The 25,538-nt window shown below is 51.8% G+C and overlaps 1 protein-coding gene and 1 pseudogene across 2 annotated transcripts in view; one reads left to right on the top strand and one right to left on the bottom strand.

Annotated features, from left to right (window-relative positions):
• The first annotated feature begins 3,175 nt into the window (after positions 1–3,175).
• Positions 3,176–6,989, top strand: LOC113905552 (annotated as a pseudogene). The gene is made up of 5 exons (XR_003514686.1): positions 3,176–3,534; positions 3,737–3,927; positions 5,048–5,771; positions 6,505–6,537; positions 6,623–6,989. The product of XR_003514686.1 is annotated as an ecto-ADP-ribosyltransferase 5-like (transcript).
• Positions 6,990–7,592: 603 nt separating this feature from the next.
• The window catches only part of LOC113905544 (short transient receptor potential channel 2-like), a 37,992-nt gene continuing 20,046 nt past the window's right edge, over positions 7,593–25,538 (bottom strand). Inside the window, exons 11-23 of the mRNA XM_027563015.1 lie at positions 24,864–24,909; positions 21,809–22,528; positions 19,977–20,189; positions 18,754–18,918; positions 17,453–17,627; positions 14,201–14,401; positions 13,951–14,113; positions 12,632–12,724; positions 11,405–11,597; positions 10,714–10,841; positions 10,514–10,592; positions 8,879–9,008; positions 7,593–7,984 (exon numbers count right to left, since the gene is read on the bottom strand). Coding sequence (XP_027418816.1) covers positions 7,593–7,984; positions 8,879–9,008; positions 10,514–10,592; positions 10,714–10,841; positions 11,405–11,597; positions 12,632–12,724; positions 13,951–14,113; positions 14,201–14,401; positions 17,453–17,627; positions 18,754–18,918; positions 19,977–20,189; positions 21,809–22,528; positions 24,864–24,909 — 2,698 coding nt within the window. The remainder of the gene's footprint in view (positions 7,985–8,878; positions 9,009–10,513; positions 10,593–10,713; positions 10,842–11,404; positions 11,598–12,631; positions 12,725–13,950; positions 14,114–14,200; positions 14,402–17,452; positions 17,628–18,753; positions 18,919–19,976; positions 20,190–21,808; positions 22,529–24,863; positions 24,910–25,538) is intronic.

Genomic DNA, 25,538 nt, shown 5'->3' with positions numbered 1-25,538 from the left:
TACACCAGGTCTTAGTTGTGGCAAGCAGGATCTTTCTTTGGGGGTGTTTTTTTTTAAATATTGTAATTTATTTCTTTTTAATTGAAAATAATTTATTTGTAATAATGTAGGTTTGGGTGTTTTACTGTCACTTTTTTCAAAAAGAAAGGAAACATGCTTACTCATGCATGTTCTACAACATTTTCCCAGGAAAAAATGTACCATGGTCCTCCTTCCATGTCGTGCATGCATATCTATTTTGCTTATTATAGTGGCAGCATGGAATTTTGTAGTAGAGTTAATCCATAATTTACTTAACTCTTTCCTTATTGATGGACACAGGTTTTTTATCCTAATTTTTGACATTACACATTTGATCCCATGAACATCCATGTGTATAAATCCTTTTCTACTTGTCTGCATAATTTTATAGGAAAGATATAAAAAGATGATATTTCAAGGAACTGAATACTGTTCATACAAATTTTTTTAGATTTTGTTTATTTATTTTTGACTATACTGGATATTCTTCACCTCTGTGTGGACTTTTCCCTAGTTGCTGAGAGAAGGGGCTACTGTGTTCCAGTGCTCGGGCTTGCCACTGTGGCGGCTCCTCTTGTTGCAGGGCACCAGCTCTAGGGTGTGCAGCTGCAGTGCTTGCGGTTCTTGAGTTCTACAGCACAGGCTCAATAGTTGTGGCACACAGACTTACTGCTCCATGGCATGTGGGAACTAAAGAGCCTCTTGACGAAAGTGAAAGAGGAGAGTGAAAAAGCTGGCTTAAAACTCAACATTCAGAAAACTAAGATCATGGCATCTGGTCCCACCCCTTCATGGCAAATAGATGGGGAAACAACGGAAACAGTGACAGACTTAATTTTCTTGGACTCCAAAATCACTGCAGAGAGTAACTGCAGCCATGAAATTCAAAAACACTTGCTCCTTAGAGGAAAAGCTATGACCAACCTAGACAGCATATTAAAAAGCAGAGACATTACTTTACTGACAAAGGTCCGTGTAGTCAAAGCTATGGTTTTTCCAGTAGACATATATGGATGTGAGAGATGGACCATAAGGAAAGCTGAGTGCCGAAGAATTGATGCTTTTGAACTGTGGTATTGGAGGAGACTCTTGAGAGTCCCTTGAACTGCAAAGAGATCAAACCAGTCAATCCTAAAGGTAATCAATCCTGAATATTCATTGGAAGGACTGATGCTGAAGCTAAAGTTCCAATGCTTTGGCTACCTGATTCAAACAACTAACTCATTGGAGAAGACCCTGATGCTGGGAAAGATTGAAGGTAGGAGAAGGTGACAACAGAGGATGAGATGGTTGGATGGCATCTCCGACTTGATGGACATGAGTTTGAGCAAGTTCTGGGAGTTGGTAATGGACAGAGAGCCAGAGTGCTGCAGTCCATGCGGTCACAAAGAGTTAGACACGACTGAGTGACTTAATTGAACTCCCCATCTACTTCTGGATGTCTCCTCTAGGCTCAGAACACTAACGTCTGCCCAGGGTGCTTGGGCCAGAGCTCGTCTCATGAAAAAGGGAATCCCTGAATCCAGAGAGAAATCAAGGATCCAGGCTGGAACAAGGATCCAGTGGAACAGTGCTTCCCCACTGGGTTTGGTTCTGCATTCAAAATCCCTGGCCTTGGGGAGTATCTCCTTATTGATCCATTCAAGTGAGCATGGAGACTTACCTGAGGAACAAGAAGAGATTCCCAGAGTAGAGAGTCTAGGTCCCAACTCCAGCATTAAATGGCCATGTGCTCTTAGAAGACTGTCTGCTTCACTCCAGAAAGTGAAAGTGAAAGTGAGGTCGCTCAGTCACGTCTGACTCTTTGCAACCCCATGGACTGTGGCCTACCAGGCTCCTCTGTCCATGGGATTTTCCAGGCAATAGTACTGGAGTGGATTGCCATTTCCTTCTCCAGGTCTGCTTCACTCCAGACCACTGCTCAGTTACTAGATTTGACTCCATCTCTTGAAGCCTTTCTTGAAGCCAAGTCTCGCAATGGGAGAAGCAATTCCCAAAGCCAGAGGATAGAGAGAGGACAAAATACTGATACCAGCAGATCTTGTAACAGGGAGTGTCCCTTCATGCCTAGTTGTCCCAGACAGTATAGTATCTTCAGTTCCAGCAACTCAGTTCCAGTGCTCAGGACCCTCTAGGGGGAGAGGCAACAGGATATGTAGGTGAGATGCTGTTTTTCACAATAATGTAAAACAGCAGAGTGACTCCTGATATCTAATCTTGGAGAGCTTATGGGGGCCAGTCTCATTGGAAGGGGATGAAAGAACTTGTCTTGATTTGCTGTGTTTGCTGACAAGCAGTCTGGTTTTTTGGACTGCCTCTCTTTTTTTGTTTATGTTCTGGTTTGTGGGATCTCAGTTCCCTAACCAGGCATTGAACCAGGGCCACCACAGTGAATGCCTAAATCGTAACCCCTAGGCCACCAGGGAACTCCTTGGGATGCCCCTCTTTTCACCTCCCTCCCTCAACCTTGGACACAGCTTGTCTTCCTTTTTGGTCTACAGAAAGGATTTCTGGAGGAAGCAGTACTCTAGGCGAAGGAAATTCTTTATTTGGCTGGCAACCTGAATAGATGAGGGAACAAAGATTGGACTGAATTAATGAGCCAGACCAGGTCTAGGCCCTGGGATAAATCTAACCTTTTACGCTTATCAGACACAGCAGGTAGCAGGCACATCTCTTTAATCCTGGTTTCTGGACCCCTAGGTCCTCTGGGCACTCTGGGGGAGGAACCCTGCCACCCGCAGAGGTTCATGCTGCCAGAAAGCTCTTCCCAGAGCTGCTGATTCCTCACTGGTCCCTTCTCCCATTACCTCCCAGGGGACATCGAAAACACAGAGTTGGTTATTTATAGGCAAGCCCAGGAAAGTGAGGGGAAAGGTTAGTGTTTATAAACATGGGGTCACCTGAGTCTGAGAGGTCAGGGGACAGAGGATCTGTGGAGGGGCGGGACTGGCCCCTGAGAATGTCAGGGAGAGAGCCCTGCATATGGGCAAGGCTTACCGAAGGGAAGGGGTGTAAAAAGAAAGGAGAGGGGTGGAGACCGCTCAGATGCTGGAGTACACATCACCAACAGTTGGCCATATGCAAATTATATGCAAATCAACGAGTGCACAAGTGGGGACCTCTCTGCGGGCGGAACCCTTTTGGTCCCCTCCACCTACTGATCTGGAGGCCGGCCATAGCGGTGAGGGCCCTCCCGAGGGAGAGACCACGTCTCAAAATTCCCTTTCTCTAGCTCTGGTCTTGCTAGAAGACAAAGAAGTTCCTCGAGAAAGACCGCGCAGTCACTGGGAAGGGGAGTTACAGCCCTCAGTCCCGCTTCCCCTACTCCGGTGTCTGTTGTTGTGGAAGAGAGGTGTCGGGTTACCGCCACCGGTGCTATACTTAGCCGCCGACTTTGTTGATCTGCGGGACTCTGGGGACAGGGGACATCGTAGCGCCCGCATAGACTTCAGCCCCCGCTGCCCGGAAACTTAAGTGCTTTTTCCCGCTCTGGGTCTTCGCCACCTCCAGGTGGGTCCTTGACTCCCATCTTCTCTTTCCAAGTAGAACCAAATTACCCATCCGCCTATATCACCCCCGGGGCAAAAGGTGCTGAGCACTCCGGCAGCCGGGAGGAGGGGAGCAAAGACTGACGTTGTGCTGGGGTGAAGGCGGTGGATGCTAAAACCCAAGCCCCGCCCACTCACTTAGACCCGCCCTTGGCTCCGCCCAGGCCCTGCCGGGCCAAATTTCTGTCCCCCAGCCCATCGAAGCCAAGCCTGGACCATCGCTGGTCCCACCCTCAGCTGGATCTCATTCTCCAAGTGTCTCTGAGGAATAATGTTGGCAGCTCTGCTGATCGCCCTCAGCTGCCTTAGCCTCCACACCCTCGGCAGCAGTGTCCGCCCGTCTGTCCCCTGGCAGGTAACGGGGGCAGGGGAGGGGGGAACTATATGCTGCCACGTAAGGAACACTTGAGGGGAACCCATTGCCTGACTCCTCAAAGATCCCTCCCAGGGATGCTTCTCTAGGATGTCATCCTCTGAACCCTCTTCCTCTCAGGATCACTGCAGGGAGCCCCAAGTTCCCATTCCATCTCCCAGAACCCCACCTCCACCCACTGGTCCTCCTGTGACCCTCCTGCCTTCATACCCTCCTCGCTCGGGACAGCCTCCAGCTTCCTCCTCTCACTTCCCATCTCCCACCCGGGGCCCAGCCTGCACACTCTCCTTAGGGTTACCTGTGTACGACCCTCCTGCAGCCCCTCCCAGACCAGGGCTTGACCTCCTCCCCACTCCCACCCCAGGTTGGAGGATGCAGGCTTCTAGAGCAGGAGAGGACTGAGTCTCAAAGCTGACAGGGATCTGGTGTGGTATCTACACACCTGTGTGGGAGAGGGAAAGAGTCAGAGGCTGGGCATGGGGTCAGGTCATTGGAGATTGTATATTTGTATGTTATCTGCACAGTGAGTCTCAGAGCCAGAAAGGTGCTTGGAGGTCATCCAGCCCCACGTCCCACCACGCGCAGGACCCTCTCTAACGATAGATGACTCCTCTTAGTTAGTACACAGTGAGGATCTATACGCAGTCCTGACAATAACCCTGAGGTTGGAAGTATCCTCAGTGTATAGGGGGAGAACCTGAGCCCAGAAAAGTTGAGATTTGCCCAAGATCTCACAAGCAGTAAGTGGTGAATTCAGGAATTAACCCATATTTGACTGACTCCAGTGCCTGTTATTTAAATTTTGGAGCTCTTGCCAAATTTCACACTCTATTTTGGGCATAGAAGTGAGATTTGGGGGCATGTGGGGGGGGTGGGAGTTTTTTTTGGTCCCACGGTGCAGCCAATCTTAGTTCCCTCACCAGGGATTGAACCTTTGCCTCCTGCATAGAGAGCTCAGAGTTTTAAGCACTAGACTGCCAGGGAAGTCCCAGACTGAGATTCTGTGCTTCTAAACTGATCTTCCACCAGGACCTCTGTCCAGTACCCTGAACTTATGTGTTTTCCTGTGTGGCTCCTCTCTTCCTTTTCTCCATTACCGCAGAATATTTCCATCCAAAACCTGAGCCTGGCTCCAGACACATTTGATGATGCCTATGTGGGCTGCTCGGAGGAGATGGAGGAGAAAGCAGTGCTTCTGTTAGAGAAGGAGATGGCTGACCATGCCCTGCTGCGAGAGTCCTGGGAGACAGCCCAGAAGGCCTGGGAACAAAAACGTGCAGGGCTCACTCTGCCTCCTGGCTTCAGAAGCCAGCACGGAATTGCCATCATGGTCTACACCAACTCATCCAACACTTTGTACCGGGAGCTGAACCAGGCTGTGCGGACTGGCGGTGGCTCCTGGGAGTCCTACATGAATCACTTCCCTTTCAAGGCTCTGCATTTCTACCTGACCCGGGCCCTGCAGCTGCTGCGGGGTGGTGGGGGCTGCAGCAGGGAACCTGGGCAGGTGGTGTTCCGTGGTGTGGGCACCATTCGCTTTGAACCTAAGAGTGTGGGGGACTCTATCCGCTTGGGCCAGTTTACCTCCAGTTCCCTGGATGAGACAGTGGCCCGCGGATTTGGTAATGCCACCTTCTTCTCTCTAAGGACTTGCTTTGGGGCCCCCATCCAGGCCCTGTCTGTCTTTCCTAAAGAGCGTGAGGTGCTGATCCCCCCGCATGAAGTCTTCGTGGTGACGAGTTTCTTTAAGGATGGAAACAACAGCCTGGTGACTCTCTCGAGCAGTGATCAGATGTGCAGCCACTTTAACTGCGCCTATCTGGGTGGTGAGCCATGCATGAGGGAAACAGGACTGCCAGGAGGTCCCCAGTTGATTTCAGTCCCCAGGGCCTTCAAGAGACCCACGTGATTAATGAGGACGCTGAAGGCCAGAAGCTAGTTGGAGATATTTTTCTCTGTGACTCAGGTTCTGCCAGCTCAGAGGTAGTCAGATAAGTGTTTTCTGCACATGTGATATTCTCAGATGATTCTCTAAACGTTCTCAAAATTTTCCTTCTACTGCTGCTGCTGCTGCTAAGTCGCTTCAGTCGTGTCCGACTCTGTGCGACCCCATAGACGGCAGCCCACCAGGCTCCCCCGTCCCTGGGATTTTCCAGGCAAGAGTACAGGTGTGGGTTGCCATTGCCTTCTCCGTTCCTTCTGCTACACAGTCTAATAGACCAAAAGAACCTGGTTAAGGAGGGCAATAAGCAGAGGAAAGTGGCAGGAGGGCTGCTTCAGATCCCAGGAGGCCGTGGCCGTAGTGGGTTGATGGGACGCACATGTGCTATTCCCCAGTGCTGAGGCAGGACAGAGTGACTGGGCCAGGGTGGGGCAGGGATGGAAAGGCAAACGGGGAAGATTTCTTGCAGAAGGAGGAGGAAGGGAAGTCAGAGTGTGTTTGGGAGAAGGGAAAGGTGGACTGTGATGAGGAGTGGCCTTGCCAGGGCCTGATGGGAAGGGAAGTTTGCGGTGTGAGGGTCTGTCTACCTGGAGGCCTCACTGTGGTGTCTTTTGCAGAGAAGAAGAGGCTGAGCTGTGAGTCTGTGCCAAGTGAGTTACCCTCGGGTCCCTCCCTCGGCTGTTTGACTCCCCACTGGCCCTGCTGACCATTCACTGCCTTTTCTTTTCTCTCTAGCAGGCGCACAGGCAGACTCACTCTCCAAGGGGCCTTTTCTCTGCTCTCCTGGAAGACCCTGCTCTTGGCCTCTTGGGGGTTCCAGCTCTTAGGAGCTGGGCTCTGAACGTTCAATGCCTGCCACTTAGGAGTCCTGGGAACATGTGACCTCCAGATGAAGAAGGGAGGCTTCGACGAGCCTGGAGAAGCAACAAGATGGTTTCAGACCCAGACCTAGCAGGCATGTCTTCAACCAGGATGTCGGGGGATCTGAGGCCATGGTAGGGTGGAGGGAGCCCGGCTCTGTGGTGGGGACTCCTGGGAACAAGCAAGGATAGTGCTTTGATGGCTACTCCATTAAACAGTGCTGCAGTATGATGACATCAAATTTCATGACTGGTTTGTTTCATGAGACTGGACTCTCTGCCCTGCTTTGGTTTTATGGGACTCAGGGACTCAAATGAATGACTTCTTGATCACTTTTAGACATGGTCCAGGTGCAGACCCTTGTCACACACCATAGCCTGCAACCCCAGATACTTTAATAGACCTAGAGATTCCTCACAACAGCCCGGAAGGCAGGAAGGGGGACAGATGGCTTCCTCGGCTGTTTGTCTGACAAGGAATGCAGATCCAAGGAAGGAAGCAACTTGCTGAAGGTCCGAGAGGTTGTTTTCAAACCAGGACCCCTGCCACCCAGCCTCAGTTCCATCAAAAGTCTGAAGGAGCTCAAAGTAGGATCCTAAGCCCAAGATATCAGTTCCCCAGAGCAAGCCATTTCTCTGTGTTCTGGCTCCCATCAGGGTTCATTTCGGCGTTGGTGATTTAAAAACATCAGAGATTCTCACATCCTCTGGAGACATCTGAGCTCCAGAGCAGAGGCTTTATTGAGGCAAGGAAAGCAGCGGGGGCTCCCACGATGTGACCCTGCCCTCAGCTATCTAGGCTGCTCTAGTCAGCAACAGAAGGGAAATGACCCCCTCCCCCAGCATCAGGTCCCCTCCTTGGCTCCCAGGTCTGCCTCCTGGGGCAGGTCCCCAGCCCCCTCTGATTCTTGCTCCCTGTGCACTAACACGTGAGCTGGGGAGGAGGGGCCAGATTCCCCAGAGGCTGGAGCCTGAGCCCCTCCAGCATCCGGAAGCCCTATTTCTGATGACTCCTGGGTCCCCACTGTCGCTGGCACTGTCAGCTCCGGGGTCTCAGGGATCGGGGGCCCCAGGTTCTGGAAGCTGTTGCGCACTCGGGTGATGTAGCGACTGAGGACGCTGGCTCCTCCGGGCGGCCGGCGTGGCCCTGCCTCCACCACAGCCCGCTGCACACCTGCTACCTCACTCTGCAGTCGAGACACCGTCTTGGTGAGCTCTGTCAGTCTGTTGCCCAGGTCTGGGGGTGGGAGTAGAGATGGGGGCGTCTCTCAGAAGGTGAGTCTGCCCCGCTCCATTTCTACCCTCAACAGGGGAGGGCATGCTGGAGCATCCTGCAGCAGGAGAACTGGAGGAAGTGAGGGACTGGCACTGGGTTGTGGGCCAGGTGAGCAGGCTGCGTCAGGGGTGGATAAATCAGCAGAGCTGGGGTGGTGATGGGATTAGAAGATAGCAAAATGAAGGTCTTATGGACCAGAGAGGGGTCAGGAGTCATAGGGATGAGAATTGTCTATGGGTAGATATATGTATATCTGCCCAGTTCTCCTCGTCCCCATTTACATCTGTCCTGCTCACACCCACCCTCAGGGCCAAGTGCAGACCCAACCCTCTCTCTCTCTCCAGCTTCTGGTACTCTAGCCTTCTGCCTTCCCATGAGCCTCTCAAAATGATAGGCTCTTCCTCTCCTTTGAGCTCCCACTGCAATTTGTTTCTCTTTTTTAAAGCACTTCCTGACTAGGGAGATGGTTTCTCTTCCTCACCAAACTGAAAGCTTCCCATGTGTCCCTGCTAGGAATAAGGGGGCATAGCAATGAACTCTGATTGAATGAATGAATGAATGATGAATAAAGTGAAAGAGTGAATGCATAAGGGAACGGTTGAGAGAATAAATGAACACATAAATGTAGGTAGGAATGAAGGGATAAATGAAGGGAGTGGGATAAATGTCTGAATGGGGGGTGGGGCCGGGGGATATTGAGTGCAAGGGCACATACTCTCTCTGTAAGTTGTGGCTTCTGAGGGTGGGTCAGAGGGGGCCACAGAGAGAACTGCAGGCTGGACAAGGGGTGTGAGGCTGGGTGTTCCAGATGAGCAAGGGACAGGAATGGGAAAGGCTGGGAAGTGAGCAACTAACCTTTCCGACGAGTCTCCTCAAACTCCCGCTGGGCAGTCTCTATGTAGCGTTGCACCAGGGCCTTGATGACCCGAAGCCGGTAGGATCCACGCTCTCCCTCCCCTGGCCCTGCCCCTGCCCCAGGATTGGCCTGGGATGGGAAGACAGGAGGGTAAGAGGGATTCCTCACTGCAACCTGCCCCAGGCAATGAAGGATGGAGGCACAGTCTGTGCAGAGTTGTCTGTCCCTGAAGGCCGCACATCCAGACCTTCGTGCAGGTCTGGCAGGTAGTCTGGATGGAGGCCACACATTGTGGGATGGCTGAGTGCAGGGAACCAGGGACGGAGGTGGGTGATGGTTAGGAGAGGAAGAGGAGGAAGAGGGGAGTGGGCAAGGAGAAATGCTGAGCAGGACAGAGTGGAGCTCTCTTGTGCCACCAACCCATCCTTGGTTTTCTTGAGCTGAGTCAGGGCAGGTTAACCTTGTCCTTCCGATTCCTCAGAGGGGAGACTAGAGGATATGGGGATGCATGTGCACAGACTAGCTCATGCAAAGAAAATGGAAACCATCGTGTAAGTTAGAGTGATTGGTTCTGGGTCCAGTTTCAGACCTCAGGACAGAACCAGGAAGGCAAGTCAGGCCTTTGGGGCAGATAATAGAGAGAGGGAGCAGAGGTGAAGATGGCAAAGTGCTGGGCTTGGAAAACAGGCTGAAATCTCAGCTTGGTCACTTTGCCTCTGTGAGCCTTGAGCCAAGCTGCTCAGCTTCTTCAGGCTGAATGTCTCCAGACTGAATATGGAGATGGTGGGTTTCCCTGATGGTCCAGTGGTTAAGAACTTGCCTTGCAATGCAGGGGATGCTAGTACGATCCCTGGCCAGGAAAGATCATACATGCCATTTCTTTCTGCTGCTCTAGACTATCGGCACTTCAAGGGTCCACCATTCTGCATATCTTTGTTTCCAGCATAGGTGTGCTTAGGTAAGTATTTATTAAACAAAGTATTGACCAATCAGATAAAGGGAAGGCCTACCTCATCAGGGGATCCAGGAGCCTCTGAGCCTCAGCGCTGGCCTATGGCTTCACAGAGCTGACCTTAGAGAGACCCTGCCTTAGAGAGACCCTCAGGTAACATGTTTTAAGGGGAAAAGATGGGACCCCCTACAATAATGCTATCTGAATTAGGTGGGGTCCCATGCCAAGCCAGACTGAGTTAGGGAGCAGAGAAGCAGAGGTAAGTTAATCCCCTGGAGGCCTGCCCTCCTCTCTCAGGCCTCAGTCACCTTCGAATTTCCCAGTGTGTGGGGCACTCTTCCCTTAGCTTCTGAATGTTTTATTGTGGAAAACATTCAACAGGTTCTTGGCTCGGTTTAGGGCAAAAAGTTTTGCCTGGAGCTTACGAGGTATTGGTGGCTTGAGAGGAGGGTAGCATGGACTTCATTTTAAACTGGATGATATAGGATTGGAGATTTAGGGCATGGCCAGAGCCAGGCAGAGGGAAAGGCCACAGGAGAGAGTAGGAACTGGGAGCAGACTTTCTGCAAACAGACCTGGGAAGTCAGATGAGCCAGGGGTGTTCAGACAAATGGATGGTACAGAGAGTGCAGCTAAAAGCCTGATGTGAGGAAGACTCACAACAAGCACATGAGATACTCACAAAGGTGGGGATTGGGGGATAGTCTGGCTTCTTGGTTTTGCAGCAGAAGTGGCAACAGCAAATGAAGCGGAAAACTCTCCTGAGACATTGAGATGGTGGGAAGGGGTTAGTCAGGGGAAAGGGTCCAGGGAGATGGGGCAGGAGCGGGGTGGGAGTGCTGAGTGCTGGGGGCTTGGGAATGAGGGCTCTGAGGTCCTCACCTGAGCAGGTAGAAGATGGCCTTGGGGGAGGGCAGGATATTGAAGGGCACGGGCAATGTCAGGCCCTCTCGGAAGTAGGACAGGTAGAGTTTTGAGCGAGCAAACTTCCACTCCACGTCAGCAGCGTCCTGAGGGCCAGGAAGCGGGGGCTCAGCAAGGACCACTTTGGTGCCTAGCCCTCCTGCCCACTCAGTCTGCCCCATTTCCCCCGATCCTCTGGTCTCTTATCTCCTGTGTGCCCATCACTTTCTTCTCCCCATTCTTGTCTCCATCCTCACCTATCATCCACATCTCCCCTGTTGGTAGCCCCTTCCCACTTCCTCCCCATCATCTTGCCTCCTTCTGACATTCAATTCCTGCCAGCCTGTTCTCCAGCCCACAAACCCTAACTCAGCCATCTCCTTCCCTCTCACTTCTCATGTTTACACCTACTTTTCCACAACACACACTTTCTCCCAGCCCTAATGTGGAATGAGCACTAGACTTGTGTCTGATAAAAACAATAACATCAAGACCCTCAATCTACAGACGAGGAAATTGAGGGCTTGAGAGGAAAACTTGTGCCCAGTCTCAAAACAAGGCAGCAGTGGCGACAGAGCAGGAACCCAAATCTCCTGACTCCTTGCATCCTATTCCTTTCCTTCCCTTTCCCTCTTCTTCCCTCTGCCCGAGCTGCCCTCAGTTCACATACCTCAATCTTCTGGAATGAGTTGGTGATCATGGCAATGAGCATGTTGAGCAGCACAATCACCATGACGATGGTAAAGATGCCATAGAGGGCCCGGCCCACGAATTCCGGCACCAGAAACTGAGGCATGTCCACCACACTGTGCTCCTCCATGCCAAACATCGTCCAGAACAGAAACTGGAAGGTCTCATTGAAACTGGCACAGTGGGCCGAAGAGTAGGATGTGAGGGGTGGGAGATGAGCCTGGGGGCCACCCAGACTCACTCCTCCTCACCCTAGGGACCCAGCCAAAGGCGCTCTGCTTCCACGAAGCCCTTTGGACTGCTTGCTGTTTCTGAGCCAGAATTTAGTGAGCACACAGCAGTACCAGGAACAGGCACTAAGGATGCAGCCATGAACAAGACAAGCAGAGTCCCTGTCTTCAGGGACTTTATGTTCTGGGTGGAGATGGGGGTGAGATGGACACTTAACTCTACCTCTTCCATCCTCCACACTGCCATTCACTGTGTTCTTTCTCAATGCTGAGCTGATGAGCTGGACTTCTGTTTGTCAAACTTTAAATGCTCCTAACTACTCTCGGTCCAGATGCCTATCTGAGGTTTTTAGCAAAAATACTTTTACTTAGCTGTCACCCATCAAAGAGCAGGAGGGCTCAGCCTATTCATGCCAGTGTGGAGTGACTGATCCCACCAGGGTCCTTGAAGGAGGCTGGAAGGAGTAGTTCCTGTCCCTAGCACTAAGATTCATGCTTTAAACCGTGTCAGCAGAGTTTTTCAACATCCAGAAGGCAGAACACGAACAAGGATTCTTGGGGAAAAGGGTTGGTCTAAATAAAGCCTCCATTTACTTTGAGAAAGCTTTGACAAACATCCACAGATTCAACCACAAGTCCTTCAGCATCATTAATAAAACCATCATGTAGTTGCACTCATGAATTCATGATTGAATGATTGCTTGGGAGGCCACTTGGAGCTCTCTGGCCTGGGAAAGGCAGGGTAAGACAGGTTGGGTAAGTTTGGTTAAGGCAGGTTTCTTGGCAGGCCCTTCAAGAGTTCCATGACCTGGCCCCTCTACCCTCTCCTGCCTCCTCTCTCAAAATCCCCTCCATGTGCCAGCCATGGAGGAAGTCTTGCTAGTCTCCAAGCATACCCCCTTGCTTTGGTACATGTGCCCCTTTTGCCCAGAATGCCCAGACTCCCACCTGCCTGGCCCGCCTCCACCCCAGCGTACTTGCCCAGCCGCTCGGTCTCCTGGTAAGGCACGTAGATGTTGTTGAGGCCGCAGAGGAAGGCAGTCAGGATGATCATGAGGATGAACATGAACCTGGCAGGAGGTGGGATGGGGAAGGGTCAGAGCAGGGCTGTACCCTGGGAGAAGGCAGGCTCTAGGAAGAGGGATGGGGGTGATGGCTCCTAGGCTCAGCCTCTACTTGACAAGCATTCAGTCTGGTTATTATTAAGAAGAGAGAAATTAGTTAGGGGGTGGGAAATGAGAAGGGATTGAAAGGGTGTTGAAGCAGAAACTCTCCATCCAGAATAAAGGGTTCTGGGTTGAAACAGTCAAAGTTGAGGATGGTCCAGGCTCCCAGGGAGGGACTGAGATGCTGAGATGTGGTACAGGGGTAGGGGAGAGTCACAGAGTCCTACTGGACAGGATTTCTCACCAGCAGAGTTAAAGCCGTGTGTGAGTTGAGTTGCCTTGTTGCAGGGAGGGATGGAAGCTGAGCTGAGCTGAAGACGTTCACAGATGTAACCAAGGTTTTTTCCCACCAAGGGCACCCACTCCCATCCTACCTCAGGCAGAGCATTTCCAAGGAAGCAGGCATTAACTATGGGCTCTGACTAGGGCAAAAGGCCAGGTAGGCTGTAAATGATTAGATGATAATTATCAAGAAGACCAGATAATTCCATGAGTTCCAAGAGCAGTCGTACAGGGGAACCATCCAAAGGGACCTCTGAGTCCATTGTCTCACCTCAAAAATGGGAAAATGGAGCCCCAGGTTGGCCATGGAGACAGCAACAGAACTGGCATGCCAACCAAGGGCTTTTTCTGCATTCGGTGGTTCTTGATCTTTGGAGTTATAGGTCTCTTTGAGAATTAGATGAAAGTTATAGATCCTCTCTGGCTTCCCACTTGGCTCTTGTGGTAAAGAGCCTGCTTGCCAATGCAGACTTAAGAGACACAGGTTCAATCCCTGGGTTGGGAAGATCTCTTGGAGAAGGACATGGCAACCCACTCCAGTATTCTTGCCTGGAGAACCCCATGGACAGAGGAGCCTGGTGGGCTACGGTCCATAGAGCGGCAAAGAGTTGGACAGCTGAAGCAACTTAGCATGCATGCAGCACGTATAGACCCTCTCTGCAGAGAAATGTATCTTGACATTTACATTCCCCAATTTTCCTATAGTTCCAGGGTTTCCAAGGTCTTTGGAGCCTGTACAAGGAACCCAGGTTAAGAACCCCTGTGCTAACCAGAGCTGGGGAACTTCAGAAGGAGGTCAGATGGGGTCCATCGGAGGGGAGGATGCTCGGAGCAGAGGTGGTACGCACCGGATCATGTCGTCAATCATCCTGCCCATGGAAATCTGCAGGGTGCCCAGCGACTCGTGGGCCGGCAGGATGGAGGCCAGGCGGGTGAAGCTGAGCATGCTGGTGACAGCGAAGAGCACCTCAGCCAGGAACTGGGGGTCTTCCGTGCGCCACTCACTCCGCTCTGTGCCAGGGGGGATGGGGGGCTGAGGTTGAGAGCCAAGGAAGAGAGGGGGCGGGGGAATTCAGGGCTGCGCTGAGGGGCACTTACCAGCCGAGGTGAAGTAGTGGCAGGCAGCCCCATCAGGGGCATCCCGGCAGTGCTTGTGTGCAAGCCCGGCCAGGAGGAGGCGCAGCGTGAAGGCCGCCAGGTACAGGGAGAGGATGACCATATCCAGGAAGTTCCACCAGTCCAGGAGGTAACTGCGCAGGCCCTCGATCCACACTTCCTTACACTCAAACCACAGGAAGCCTGAAGGAGGAGGCAGGGCGCCAGCACTGGGTGAGGCACCCCCTGCATCCAGGTCAGAGCTGGGTGTGTGGGTGTGGGTGGGCGGGGGAACCTCTCCACCGGGTGAGGGGAACTAAAATATCTCAGGCTTGAAGGTGATAAAATGTAGGCATTTAGTTGGCTTCAATGTCACAAAGATCTTACATGGAAATAAAAAGGACTCCTGGCTGATGCAGCCGTGGGGCCAGTTTCAGTGATCCGATCAGCTGATAAACTCAGAAAGTAACACCTGGAGAGGCTGGTTATTGGGAGGGGATGATCTAAATCTGGGTCTCCCTGCCCTCCACCAAATACACACTGGACAAATATTTAGAGAATATTGATTTGAAGGGGCTCCAAATTATCAACCTGCTCATGATCAGCCCAGGGCCCAAGGCCAGGCCTGGGGAGGGAGGGTCTTGGGAGCTGGACCCCATTAGCCAGGTGACCCTGCCATGTCGTGCCCTTCTCTGCTCCCTGGATACAAGCACATGCTTTTTCACTCATGGTTCTATCCACACCTAGAAAGCCCTTCCACACCCTTTAGAAGGTGGGCTCACCTTTGCGACCCAGGACAAATCTCACCTCCTCTCCGAAGCCTTCTCTAACAGGGACAGTGAGTTTCACAGCTCTCTTAAGACCTCTGTGATGCGGTCACCATGGAGCACTGCAAGGTATCTCTTCCTGGGTCTGTCCCCCTCCCCTCCCTGAACTTGGAACCCCTCAAGGGCACGGACTGTGGTCGATTCACCTCCTTGTCCACAGTGCCCAGAACAAGGCCCAGCAATCACTACTGAATAAACACTGATTAAGCTCCTATCATGTGCCAGTGGGATCCTATGGTGAAGAAGACTCAGGCCTCCCCGGGCTCATAATCTAGTGAGGGAGGTGGGCAAGTAGCCAAGTTGTTACAGCCCAGAGTGGTCAGTGCTGTAGGAGGTGAAGGAGAGCAGGGGAACAGAGGCTGTCTTTGGAGTGTTCAGGAACTGATCCTCACCCTGATTTGGGAACCAGGGAAAGCTTCACTTCTCACAGAGAGGGATGTTTGAGCTGAGACCGGATGGAGGAGTGGAAGCTGGGGCAGCATGGAAGGGGAGGGGGTTGTGGGGAAAGAGAACTCGCATGGGCCTGGAGACAAGCAGGGCATGGTGGGAACTGAGTCCGTTTCCATGGCAGCAGAGCGCCAAGAAGGTGGGATGGATGCTCAGTGATGTATGTTGAATGGGTGGATGGAATCCTATTTATTTAAAATATCTTTATTTGGCTGCGCAGGGTCGTACTTGCAGCATGCCAGATCTTCAGTCTTTGTTGAGCATGTGGGATCTGTAACTGTGGCATGCAGAATCTTTTTTACATGTGGTGTGTGGGATCTAGTTCCCTAACCAGGGATTGAACCCGGGCCCCCTGCATTGAGAATGTGGATTCTTAACCACCGGATCACAAGAGAAATTCCTGGATAGAATCCTAATTAATTTATCCATGTGTTCTCAGGGCTTTGCTCACAATAGACCAGCAGCAGGTGTTCACTACATGAAGAAATGAGGAATGTTGTTTCTTAAGACTTCTTCCCCTGCAGGCAGGAACTATACTGGTTTCACCTCCACCCAATACAGGTCAATAATGATTGGTAAACAGTTGGATGGGACACTTTTCATCTTGGATCACTCTTATTTTCTTCTCCAGAGTTTCTTGGCCAAATTTCCTTTCGTGCCTCACTGACTGACTTGTTACTGGGTAGAGGAGCAGACAGTCTACTGGTGGTTTGGGAGTTGCCAACTAAGCTAGAGGTAAGTCAAGAGAAGATAGATGAGGAAGGTGCCCAACCTAGCTGCTGAGCTGACCAACCAAATGCTCGGCAGAGCTCTGCGGATTCTTGTCAACTGCATTTGCTGAACTGTTTGAGAAAATGCAATTTTGCTATAGAAGGAAAGCACACCAATAGAATGGATGAAACTTATGCCTTAAGCATATGTAAGTTAGTTATCCAGGTGACACGTTGGACAAATAAAGCAAGTAGAACACATGTTGGGCTTCCCAAGTGGTGCAGTGGCCAAGAAACTGCCGGCCAATGTAGGAGACGCAAGAGATGCAGGTTCAATCCCTGGGCCAGGAATATCCCTTGGGGTAGGAAATGGCAACTCCCTTCAGTATTCTTGCCTGGAAAATTCCATGGACAGAGGAGCCTGGTGGGCTATAGTCCATGGGGTCACAATGAGTGAGACATGACTGAGTGACTGAGTGCATACACGTACACACACACACAGAGCACACGTGTGTGAACACATGTAGAATATTCAGGGTTGACACTCAATATTAGTGACACACTAAATATGCACAAGACAAATGAGGCCCTTAGGATTCATCTGACTTAAATTAGCTCCCCACTGGTAATATCTAGTGGCCTCACAAGTCCTCTCCAACAAAATTGCAAAGAAAAGTCATAGCTGCTCACCAGGATGATTAGTAAGCTACAGCTGTACATACATGCCCCTGTGTTTCTCCTACAGATCAACTGCTGGGCCCAGGCAGCTTCTGGCTACTGTATCCTCTGCTCAAACCTCACCTCTGTTCCTTAAAACAGCACCATCGTAAGTACACCATTTGTATGTACTTATGTAATAAACTGTACGATTCAAGCATCTTAATTTGGTCTATGAGTCTTTCTGCTCCATGACCTTTGGGATAGATTGCCTGGTGGTGTACTTGCTGGCTACCTTTAGGCCAAGGTGATCTGCCACCTGACACCATGGACCAGTGTCTTATTTGTGAGAGGATATGAATATCCAGAGTGGGTAGCGACTAATGCCAGGGTAGGGGAAGAATGGGGTCCATACTCAGGGATCTATCACAGGGTGAGATCCCCTGATTAGAGGTGAAGGGGAAACCCATGGTGAACTAGAGCCCTGAGAGGTCTGGTTGCATATTCAGGGAGCATCTATAGGGGCCACCCCATATAGGGGTGCTCACTGTGAAGAAAAGTTAGGGGGTCCCCAGGAGGGAGTCTACCACAAATAAAAGGCCCCACCTATGTACCTGCAACCCAAACCATGTGTAGTGAAGTCTCCCAGACACTCTGGCTGCGGCCTCGGAAGGTACTCAGCTGTGTCTCCATGACCAGGGACTCTCCCAGCAGGAAGATGAGGAACCACAGATAGGAGGCCGAGTGCAGCAGGAACTTCAGCACCGGGATCTTCAGCAGGTGGCCAAGCTGCGGGGGAAGGAAGGAGAGCAGGCTTCTCAGAGTCCTGCTCACACCTCTCCCCTCCCAGGAGAACTTCGGGGATGCTCAGCCCCCATGTGTCTCCTCCTTTCACTCACTCACTTATTCAGACGTTTATCAAGAATGTACTGTATATTAGGCTTTCCCCTTTCATATTGATGTTTTCCTTCACAACTGTAGGAGGTGGGTATCATTATTTCCGTTTTTAAGCTAGGAACTGAGGATCACAGAAGTAAAACTTTCCCTAGGGGGGTCCCCCAGACTCTTCGATCACAACCATGTTAAAAAGTAAGTTTATCATCTTTGGATCTCAAACGTCTTCCTCTTCTTTCTGTGTCCCCATCTTAGAAAACATCCCGAACACCCAGACCAGGAAGCTTGAAGGCATCCCTGAATCCTTTTCCTTTCTCTCGCACACTCTGACAGTCTCTCGGACTCCCACCCCTCCCCCAATTCATCCTTCACACCCCTGGGAGAGAGAGCTCTCTAAAGCACAAAACTAATAGAATCTCTCACCTCATTACAATCCTCCAGTGGCTCCCAACATTGCATAAGGTTCTGTGGAACCCGGGCCCCTGCTTGCTTCCCACCATTCGCTAATTGCTATCTGCACTTAGGCTTTAGCTGCACAGAATTCCTTTCAGTCTCTCTAATGCTTTGCATTCTCCCTCCCTGGGATGTTGGATGGATGCCCTTTTCCTGCCTCCTGGAGCACTGCTTACCCTATTCCTCACCTGGTTTACAGGGTCTTGATCTTTTTTATGTCCGCAGTGCCAGGCATGATGTCTGGCTCATAGTAGGGAATAGAAATATCTGAGTCCTAAAGAGCTCCCAAAGAATTTGAGGTTGGGGTAGGGGTCTCATTAGGAGAGACTGCATATAAGACTCAGGCTTTGGAGGCAGAGAGACCTCAGTTTCAATCCCAACTCTGCTATTTCCTGCGGACAAAAGAGAATTTCTGTTCCCTATGTCTTCACTGTAAAATCCAGGTGCAATGCCTACCTTCCAGAACCACCTCAAACTACCTAAAAGGAACATTAAGGGCCCAGCTCAGGGCTTGGCATAAAACAAGTGCTCAATAAATGACAATTATCATTATTTCTATTCTTAGTACCCGGGACTTGGGCGCCAGCCAGTACCCAAGGCAGAGGAAGGGCATGGTGAGGAAGATGAGGAAGGCGATGAAGAGCTTCCAGATGGTGGTGCTCCCACGCCAGCCAGCCAGGTTCCCACACCAGATGGAGGACAGGACTTGCTGGCAGATGGGATGTGCTACAAACTAAACAGATAAGGGTGTGAGCAGAGGGAGTGACCACTGGCCAGGGAGGAAGAAGAGGAGTCAGTCAGGTATAGAAAGTGAACCACGTTTCTTTTCTCCCCAGGCCAGCCAGCTAAGAAGAGAGGCAACCCACTTACCAAGTGATCTTGGGCAGACCCCACCCCTCTTTGGGACTTAGTTTCCTAGTCTATGAAGGAGAAACTGAGCTCAAAGAATTTTCTGGACTCTCCAGATCCCACATTGTTGAATCTAAGCCAGGCAGTGGTGGGTGCAACTGGATACGGGTCCCAGAACCCTGAGGGTTCTTTGTCTTCTTAGCGATGTGGGGCACCAGGCAGCATGGTCTTGAGGTAGGGAGGAGCAGGGAAGGTGGAATTTGCTGACTTGGGCAGTCATTGGAAAGGAAGGTTTCTAATTAAGCTCCTGGTGGGCTAGGATATCTGAGGGTGGGTGAGAGGGAGGAGTAAGAGGCAGGGGGAGGCTAGAAAGGGAACATGTCTTTGGCTTAGGGGTAGGCATCTAATGAGATGGGGAATAATGGAATCACTTGATATTTCATCCCTGAGAGATCTAGTCTAATCTTGCTGGATAGAGGGAGATATTGAAGTATAACCACAGAAAAAGACCAGACCAAACCTACTCAGCAGGCCAACAGGTAAAGCTCAGAAGTCTGGTCTGGTTGGGTCATGAGACTTCCAAGGCTGGGCAGAGGTTAGGGACTTAGACTGACGATAAGAAGGGAGGGTGGGAGACCCATAGGATCAAGGGCCTGGAGAGAAGGGTGCTCAGAATCAAGACCTAAGAGGGGTCCTGGGACTTCCTCAGTGGCCCAGTAGCTAAGACTCTGTACTCCCAATGCAGGTGACCTGGGTTTGATCCCTGGATGGGGAATTAGATCCCATGTGCCACAACTAAATCCCGGCACAAAGACATAAATATGAATATTAAAAAAAAAAATGAGGGGGTCCTGAGGGCAGGGAAATGACTTGCTTAGTGTTGGATAGGGGCCATCTAGAGGGGCAGGGCAGGGCTGGGGAGGCAGGCAGGGCCCAGCTGACCCGCTTCTGGTTGTAGTTGACGGCCAGTCGCAGCCTCGCCAGGTTGGGGATGCCTTCCTCAAAGGCCTGGCCCAGACCCTCGGCCTCGGGCTCAGTCTCGCTGTCCTCGCCCAGGTCATTGAGCACCGCGGTGACCTCACTCTGGTTCCGGCACATGCCCAGCAGTTCAAAGCCGTAGTCCTGGCTCAGCGACTCCAGGGCAATGTACTCGGGCTGTAGGGAGAAAGTCCAGGTGTGCTGGCCATCCTGTGGGCCCAGCCAGTTGGGTCAGCCCACCCTCCCGACACTGGGCCTGGGCCACTCTGTCCTGCCCTCAGCCGCCACTTCCCCACAGCTGATGTCACCCTAAACCATCTATTCCTTTCTTCTTTGCCACCCCACCTGTCCTCCTGGCTATAACGAGGCACCTGCTGTGTCAACATTGCTTCTCTGGTACCACATCTATCTCATCACTGAGTCATTTCAACACAGACCGCCCCATTCCCATCACCTCTGCTCCCCCGCCTTGTCCTTTCCTTTCCCTCTGCCTGTTTAGATTTTGCTCCTACTCTTCATGCCTTCTTGGGTTCTTTTACTTTTGCTACCTTATATGAAAACACATGCTGGCAGTTTTGGGAGCTGCAGAGTGGGCAGCTCTTGCCTCCACTTTCCCCTGCCTAGCTTCGGTCTTACTTGGGGCCCTAACACCAGAGAGAATCCGGGCTAGGATTCAGGAGGCCCAGCACAGTCCTTCAGGTGGCAGCACCCTGGGTTAGGCATGTCCCCTTTCCAAGCCTCTGTCCCTTGCCGAGAAGCAGGGGATGGTCATTCCTGTGTCTCCTTCTGTGGGCTGCTGTGTGGGTGGAGGGAAAGGCCCTGGGAGAGGGCTGCTCTTCCTGCTACCTGGAAGTGGGGGTCCTCATTCTCTGATCCTTTGACTCCAGAGAAGCAGCACGCTCCTCCCCCGGCTCAGCTGGCACAGGTCACATCCAGCCTTAGGCCTGTGTTTTAATATCCCTGTCTGTTTCCTCACCTAATGGTAGTTGTCACCATGGGGATCAAGTTGGGCTGGCACCGAGAGGATGTCAGTGGATAAGTGATGAATGGAACTAGACTGTGAATTCAAGGCCCCTGATCAGTCCTGGCCTCCAGGCCTTCCCTTCAGGCGTTCTGTCCACACAGAGCCTCTGCTCTCATCCCGTGTCACCTTTTGCTAGCTGAGAGTCTTTGCTTGCCCTGAACCCCTACATCAAATATCCTCCCTACTCCTCTTCACTTGTGTTAAACCACCTGGTCGTGTAGCCAAGGTTAATCCCACTTCCTCTAAGGAGTCTGCCCTGCACACAACAGCTGCAGCCTCCTGACCTATTTTCTGGCCCTTGGAAGCCCTGCAGCACCATCCACAGAGGCCCCGAATGAAGCTGAGCCTCTGGGGAGTCTGGTCCACCTCACTCTGCCCTCTTCCACCTTGATGTGATCATGAGCTCAAGGCCCCAACACAGGATGCTCTAGGTGGGACCACACAGTAGGCATTCAGAAAGGACAGGTTCTACTGAATGTCATCTCTAAGTCTGTCCAGCTGTTTTTCTATCTGTGTTCTCCCTCCTCCATCAGACAGACCCAGGACACCCCTAGGGTGGGGTATGTGTTGCCCCCTGGAGTGACAGCTGTCTGCTATTAGAATGAATCCCCTTCAGGGCAGGATTCTGGCACTCTCCATCAGAACGGAGGTTTCCTGAGAACATCTTTTTGTTTTTTCTCTCTTCCCAGAACACCCACCAGAGGCCCGATCATGCCCCGGTGGAAGGACAGATACAGGGCACTGAGGGCAGGAGGAGGGAGCAGAAACCAACCTTAAACTCAGGCTCCTTGCGGGCAAGGTGCCGGAGCTCGCGGCTGAGCTGGAAGGCAGCAAGCATGGCGTCCTCGCTGGCCAGCGAGAGATGGGCGCGGCTGGCGATGCCGCGGTAGGTGTTGATGCGAGACAGGGAGAACTTGAGCAGGTCGTAGCGGCGCGCGTTGCTGCACTCAAGGCAGGCGCAGGAGACGGGGTGCGGCCGTGCGATGGTGTGACCCTGGCCCATGAGCAGCTGGGCGATCTCATACAGGTCCTTCTGGCAGGCCAGGGTGAGGGGCGTGACCCCGGGGGCGAAGCGGGAGCCATCGATCGACGAGTCAAAGAAAGCCAGTGAGGAAGACCTGGTGTCCACCTTGCGGCCCTTCTCGCGTTCCAGCCGGGCCAGCAGGTGACGCACCACTGCGGGTTGGTTTGTGTCCACAGCCACCAGCAGGGCCTCGTGGATCTGGCGGAAGTCGAACTTGACGTTGGCCAGCAGCACATCAGTGATGGCCTCGTGGCCCAGGCGGATGGCCAGATTGAGGGCCTCCCTCCAGGAGCGGTCCTCGGCCTCCTCCACATTCCGGGGGGGCCCGCCTGGCCCGCCGCCCGGGGCCTCGACCCCCACCTCCAGCAGCTGCTGCACCAGGCCTGTATGTCCCTCCTGGATGGCACCCAGCAGCGGAGCGGGGAACTTCAGCTTTCTGTTCACGATCTCTGTCCAGTTAGGCTGAGGCTGGATGAAGGAGCAGACAGGGTGGGACCTCGAGTCCCCAACCTTCTTTGCTGGGGGCCTCCCTCACCCTTCCATTTTCAAGCCCTTAACCCTCTGTACCCAGCCACCATTATAGTCTTCCTGGTGGCCCAGACGGTAAAGAGTCTGCCTGCAATGTGGGAGACCTGAGTTCGGTCCCTGGGTGGGGAAGATCCCCTGGAGAAGGAAATGGTAACCCACTCTAGCCTGGAGAATCCCATGGACGGAGGAGCCCAGGGGACTACAGTATGGGGTCACAAAGAGTTGGACATGACTGAGCAACTTCACTTTGACTTTCATCTCAAACACAAGTTTCTTTTTGTTTTAATGTACACTTAATGTTTGGGCTTTCCAGGTGGTGCTAGTGGTCAAGAACCCGTCTGCCAACACAGGAGACAGAAGAGACGTGGGTTCCATCCCTGGGTCAGGAAGATCCTCTGGAAAAGGACATCGCAACCCACTCCAGTATTCTTGCCTGGAGAGTCCCATGGACATGGGAGCCTGGTGGGCTACAGTTCATAGGGTCGCAAAGAGTTGGACATGACTGAAGGGGCTTAGCATATAGTATTTAAGTATAGGTAGTTTTTTAAACCCTCAAAAGTATGTAACTCATTCAATTCTTAAATAACCCTATAAGGCAGGAGCTATCACTTCATCCTGTCCCCACTTTAACAGAAGAGGAAACCAAGGTAGACTTGCCAAGCCACTTAGACAGGGTGGTCACCCAGGCAGTTTGGTTGAGAAGCTGGTGTTCCTAGCTATTCTTTCGTGGTACTTCTCAACTCAAAAATTAGTAGTAGTAGGTAGCTTTTGGATTTTTGGAATCTCTATTTCAAAACCTCCCAAATGTGGTAGGTAGGTAAACACTTTCCCTCCTTTAAGAGGGAAAATAACGATGCTACCACTTTTATGTTTTACTCTGAAACTAAATTCTACATTAATGACATATACTCTAGTATGTATAGTTTATATGTGATCATCTTGTATGATGACAATATGAATGTCCTCCTCTGCCCAGTTATATCTGTGTAGGGAATACACTTCATGTCCATATTTTCCAGGAATTAATTGTTTTAGAAATACCCTTTCATACCATAACAGCTTCTTGTATATTTTTGTTAAGCTGTTAGTCAACAATATCCCATTGACTGGTATGAAATGCTGATAATATTTAGAAAATTGGTCTTGGTTGAAAAACGCATTTTTTTTTTTTTAAAGTTTAGTGGCTTAAAACCACACACATTTATTCTCTTACAGTTCATGCAGTCAGAACTAGATCATGAGGCTAAAGTCAAGGTGCTAGCGGGGCAGGGTGGCTCCAGGGCAGAGTCCTTTTCCAATGCGACTGCCTGGCAGCTACGTTCCAGTTACATCCCTTGCATTCCTTAGTTTATGGCCACTTCAGCTTTAAAAGCCAGTGGCATACTCTCACGTCTCCTGAAGATATAAAGATTAAAAACATGTTCTTAGTCGCTATTTTATTGTGTGGATTCTCAGGTTAGAAGAGTTCTTCACACTCTTCATCCAAGGTACTCATTCAGTTCTAACGGGGGGCCCCTCCCTCAGCACGACTCCCACCTCACAGGAAACCACGCACAGTGGGGCCGATGTGGGCAGCCTGGGCAGGAGCATACTGAAGCAGGACAGGGCTGCACTGGGAGTGGAACCCCCGGGCGGGCACACAGATCTCTCCAGGATCTGCTCCCATCTTGTTGATATCCTCTTCCAGCTGCTCCTCCCTGGCGAAGTCCCAGAGCTTCCGAAGGACAGGTCCAGACACGTCCACGCAGGAGGGTCTTTAAACTGGGTTTTTCCCAAGCCCCTGAGTGCTGACCAGGCCTCACGGCAGGATCCCACCAGGCTCTCCTCCACCAACTCGCCAGCTCTGCCCTCTCCTGCTCTGGGCAGCACTCCCTCCAACCCCCCGGTGCTGCCTTGCCCCTCTTTCCCACCAGCCCAGCCCTTCCTCAGCGCTCTTCTTTCTGTGCCCAGGTTTGGGCCTCCAGCCGCTCTCCTCCCACCCGCAGGGTGGTGTCCCCCACCTGCCTGGCAGCTACGTTGTTCCCGCCACTCCTCTGAGTCAGTCTATTGTTTTAATCACAGCCAGAAACGGGACAAGTATAGGGGAAGGCAGGGAGCAGAGGCCTCTTACCGTGAGGGGGTCCATGGCTGCACCCACCTATGCTGGTGGGGATGGCAGGAGAGAACTCCGGCTCCTCTGTCTGCTCCCCTAGCTGTGCCCAGCTTTCTCTTTCCTACCCCTTCCAAACCCTGCCCTCCCTCTGCCAGGCTCAGCTGCTCCCCTTCTGCCCTGTACCCTGGAGACCAGGGGAACTGGTGTTAGTGCCACACAACGAAACCTTCTGGGAAAGGAGAGAGGACACAGATGCTCAAAAAAGGTAGGAATGTATTTTAGAAAACCACAGGTGGAAGGGACCTTAGTGACCTTCTGGTCCAGCTGCCCCAATGTGCTGATGTGGCCTGGGATTCGCCCAGGGTTCCACAGCCAGCCACTCCTTAGTGTTTAGTCTGTCTGATTCCCGTAAAACAGGAGGATGGGATTTTTTTTTTCCAGGGTTAACTCTGGACCCAAGATAAATAATTTGCTTAAAGACACACAGCAACACTGTTACCTGATCATCCTAGGGAGGAAAGTCCCAAAGGATACTAAGAGTACAGTTCATGGGGCGCTGAAGGTCATGCTCATACTCAAAAATCACTCTCACTTTTCCCAGGACACCACAGGATCTTATCTGTGGGGGAGTGCTTTTCTTTTCACTGGACCTCAATTTTCCTCTCAAGAAAATGGGCACAAGGATACACACCACTCACTGAGGGGAAGATGTTCTGGATTGTGTCCTGAAGCCCTTGAGAACTCACCAACTCTATCCCAGAAGTCCCAAAGAAGAGACACATGGAGCTGTCCTTGGGAGAGTAGGATGCCATGGTGACAGAAGCCTTGACAACTGGGAGTGGGGAGCAGGCTGGGCCC

The sequence above is a fragment of the Bos indicus x Bos taurus genome, chromosome 15 (genome assembly GCF_003369695.1).
Source record: "Bos indicus x Bos taurus breed Angus x Brahman F1 hybrid chromosome 15, Bos_hybrid_MaternalHap_v2.0, whole genome shotgun sequence".
NCBI classification, from domain to species: Eukaryota; Metazoa; Chordata; class Mammalia; order Artiodactyla; family Bovidae; genus Bos; species Bos indicus x Bos taurus.
Note: the sequence above shows the minus strand (reverse complement) of the source record. Positions and strands in the feature narration are given on the sequence as shown.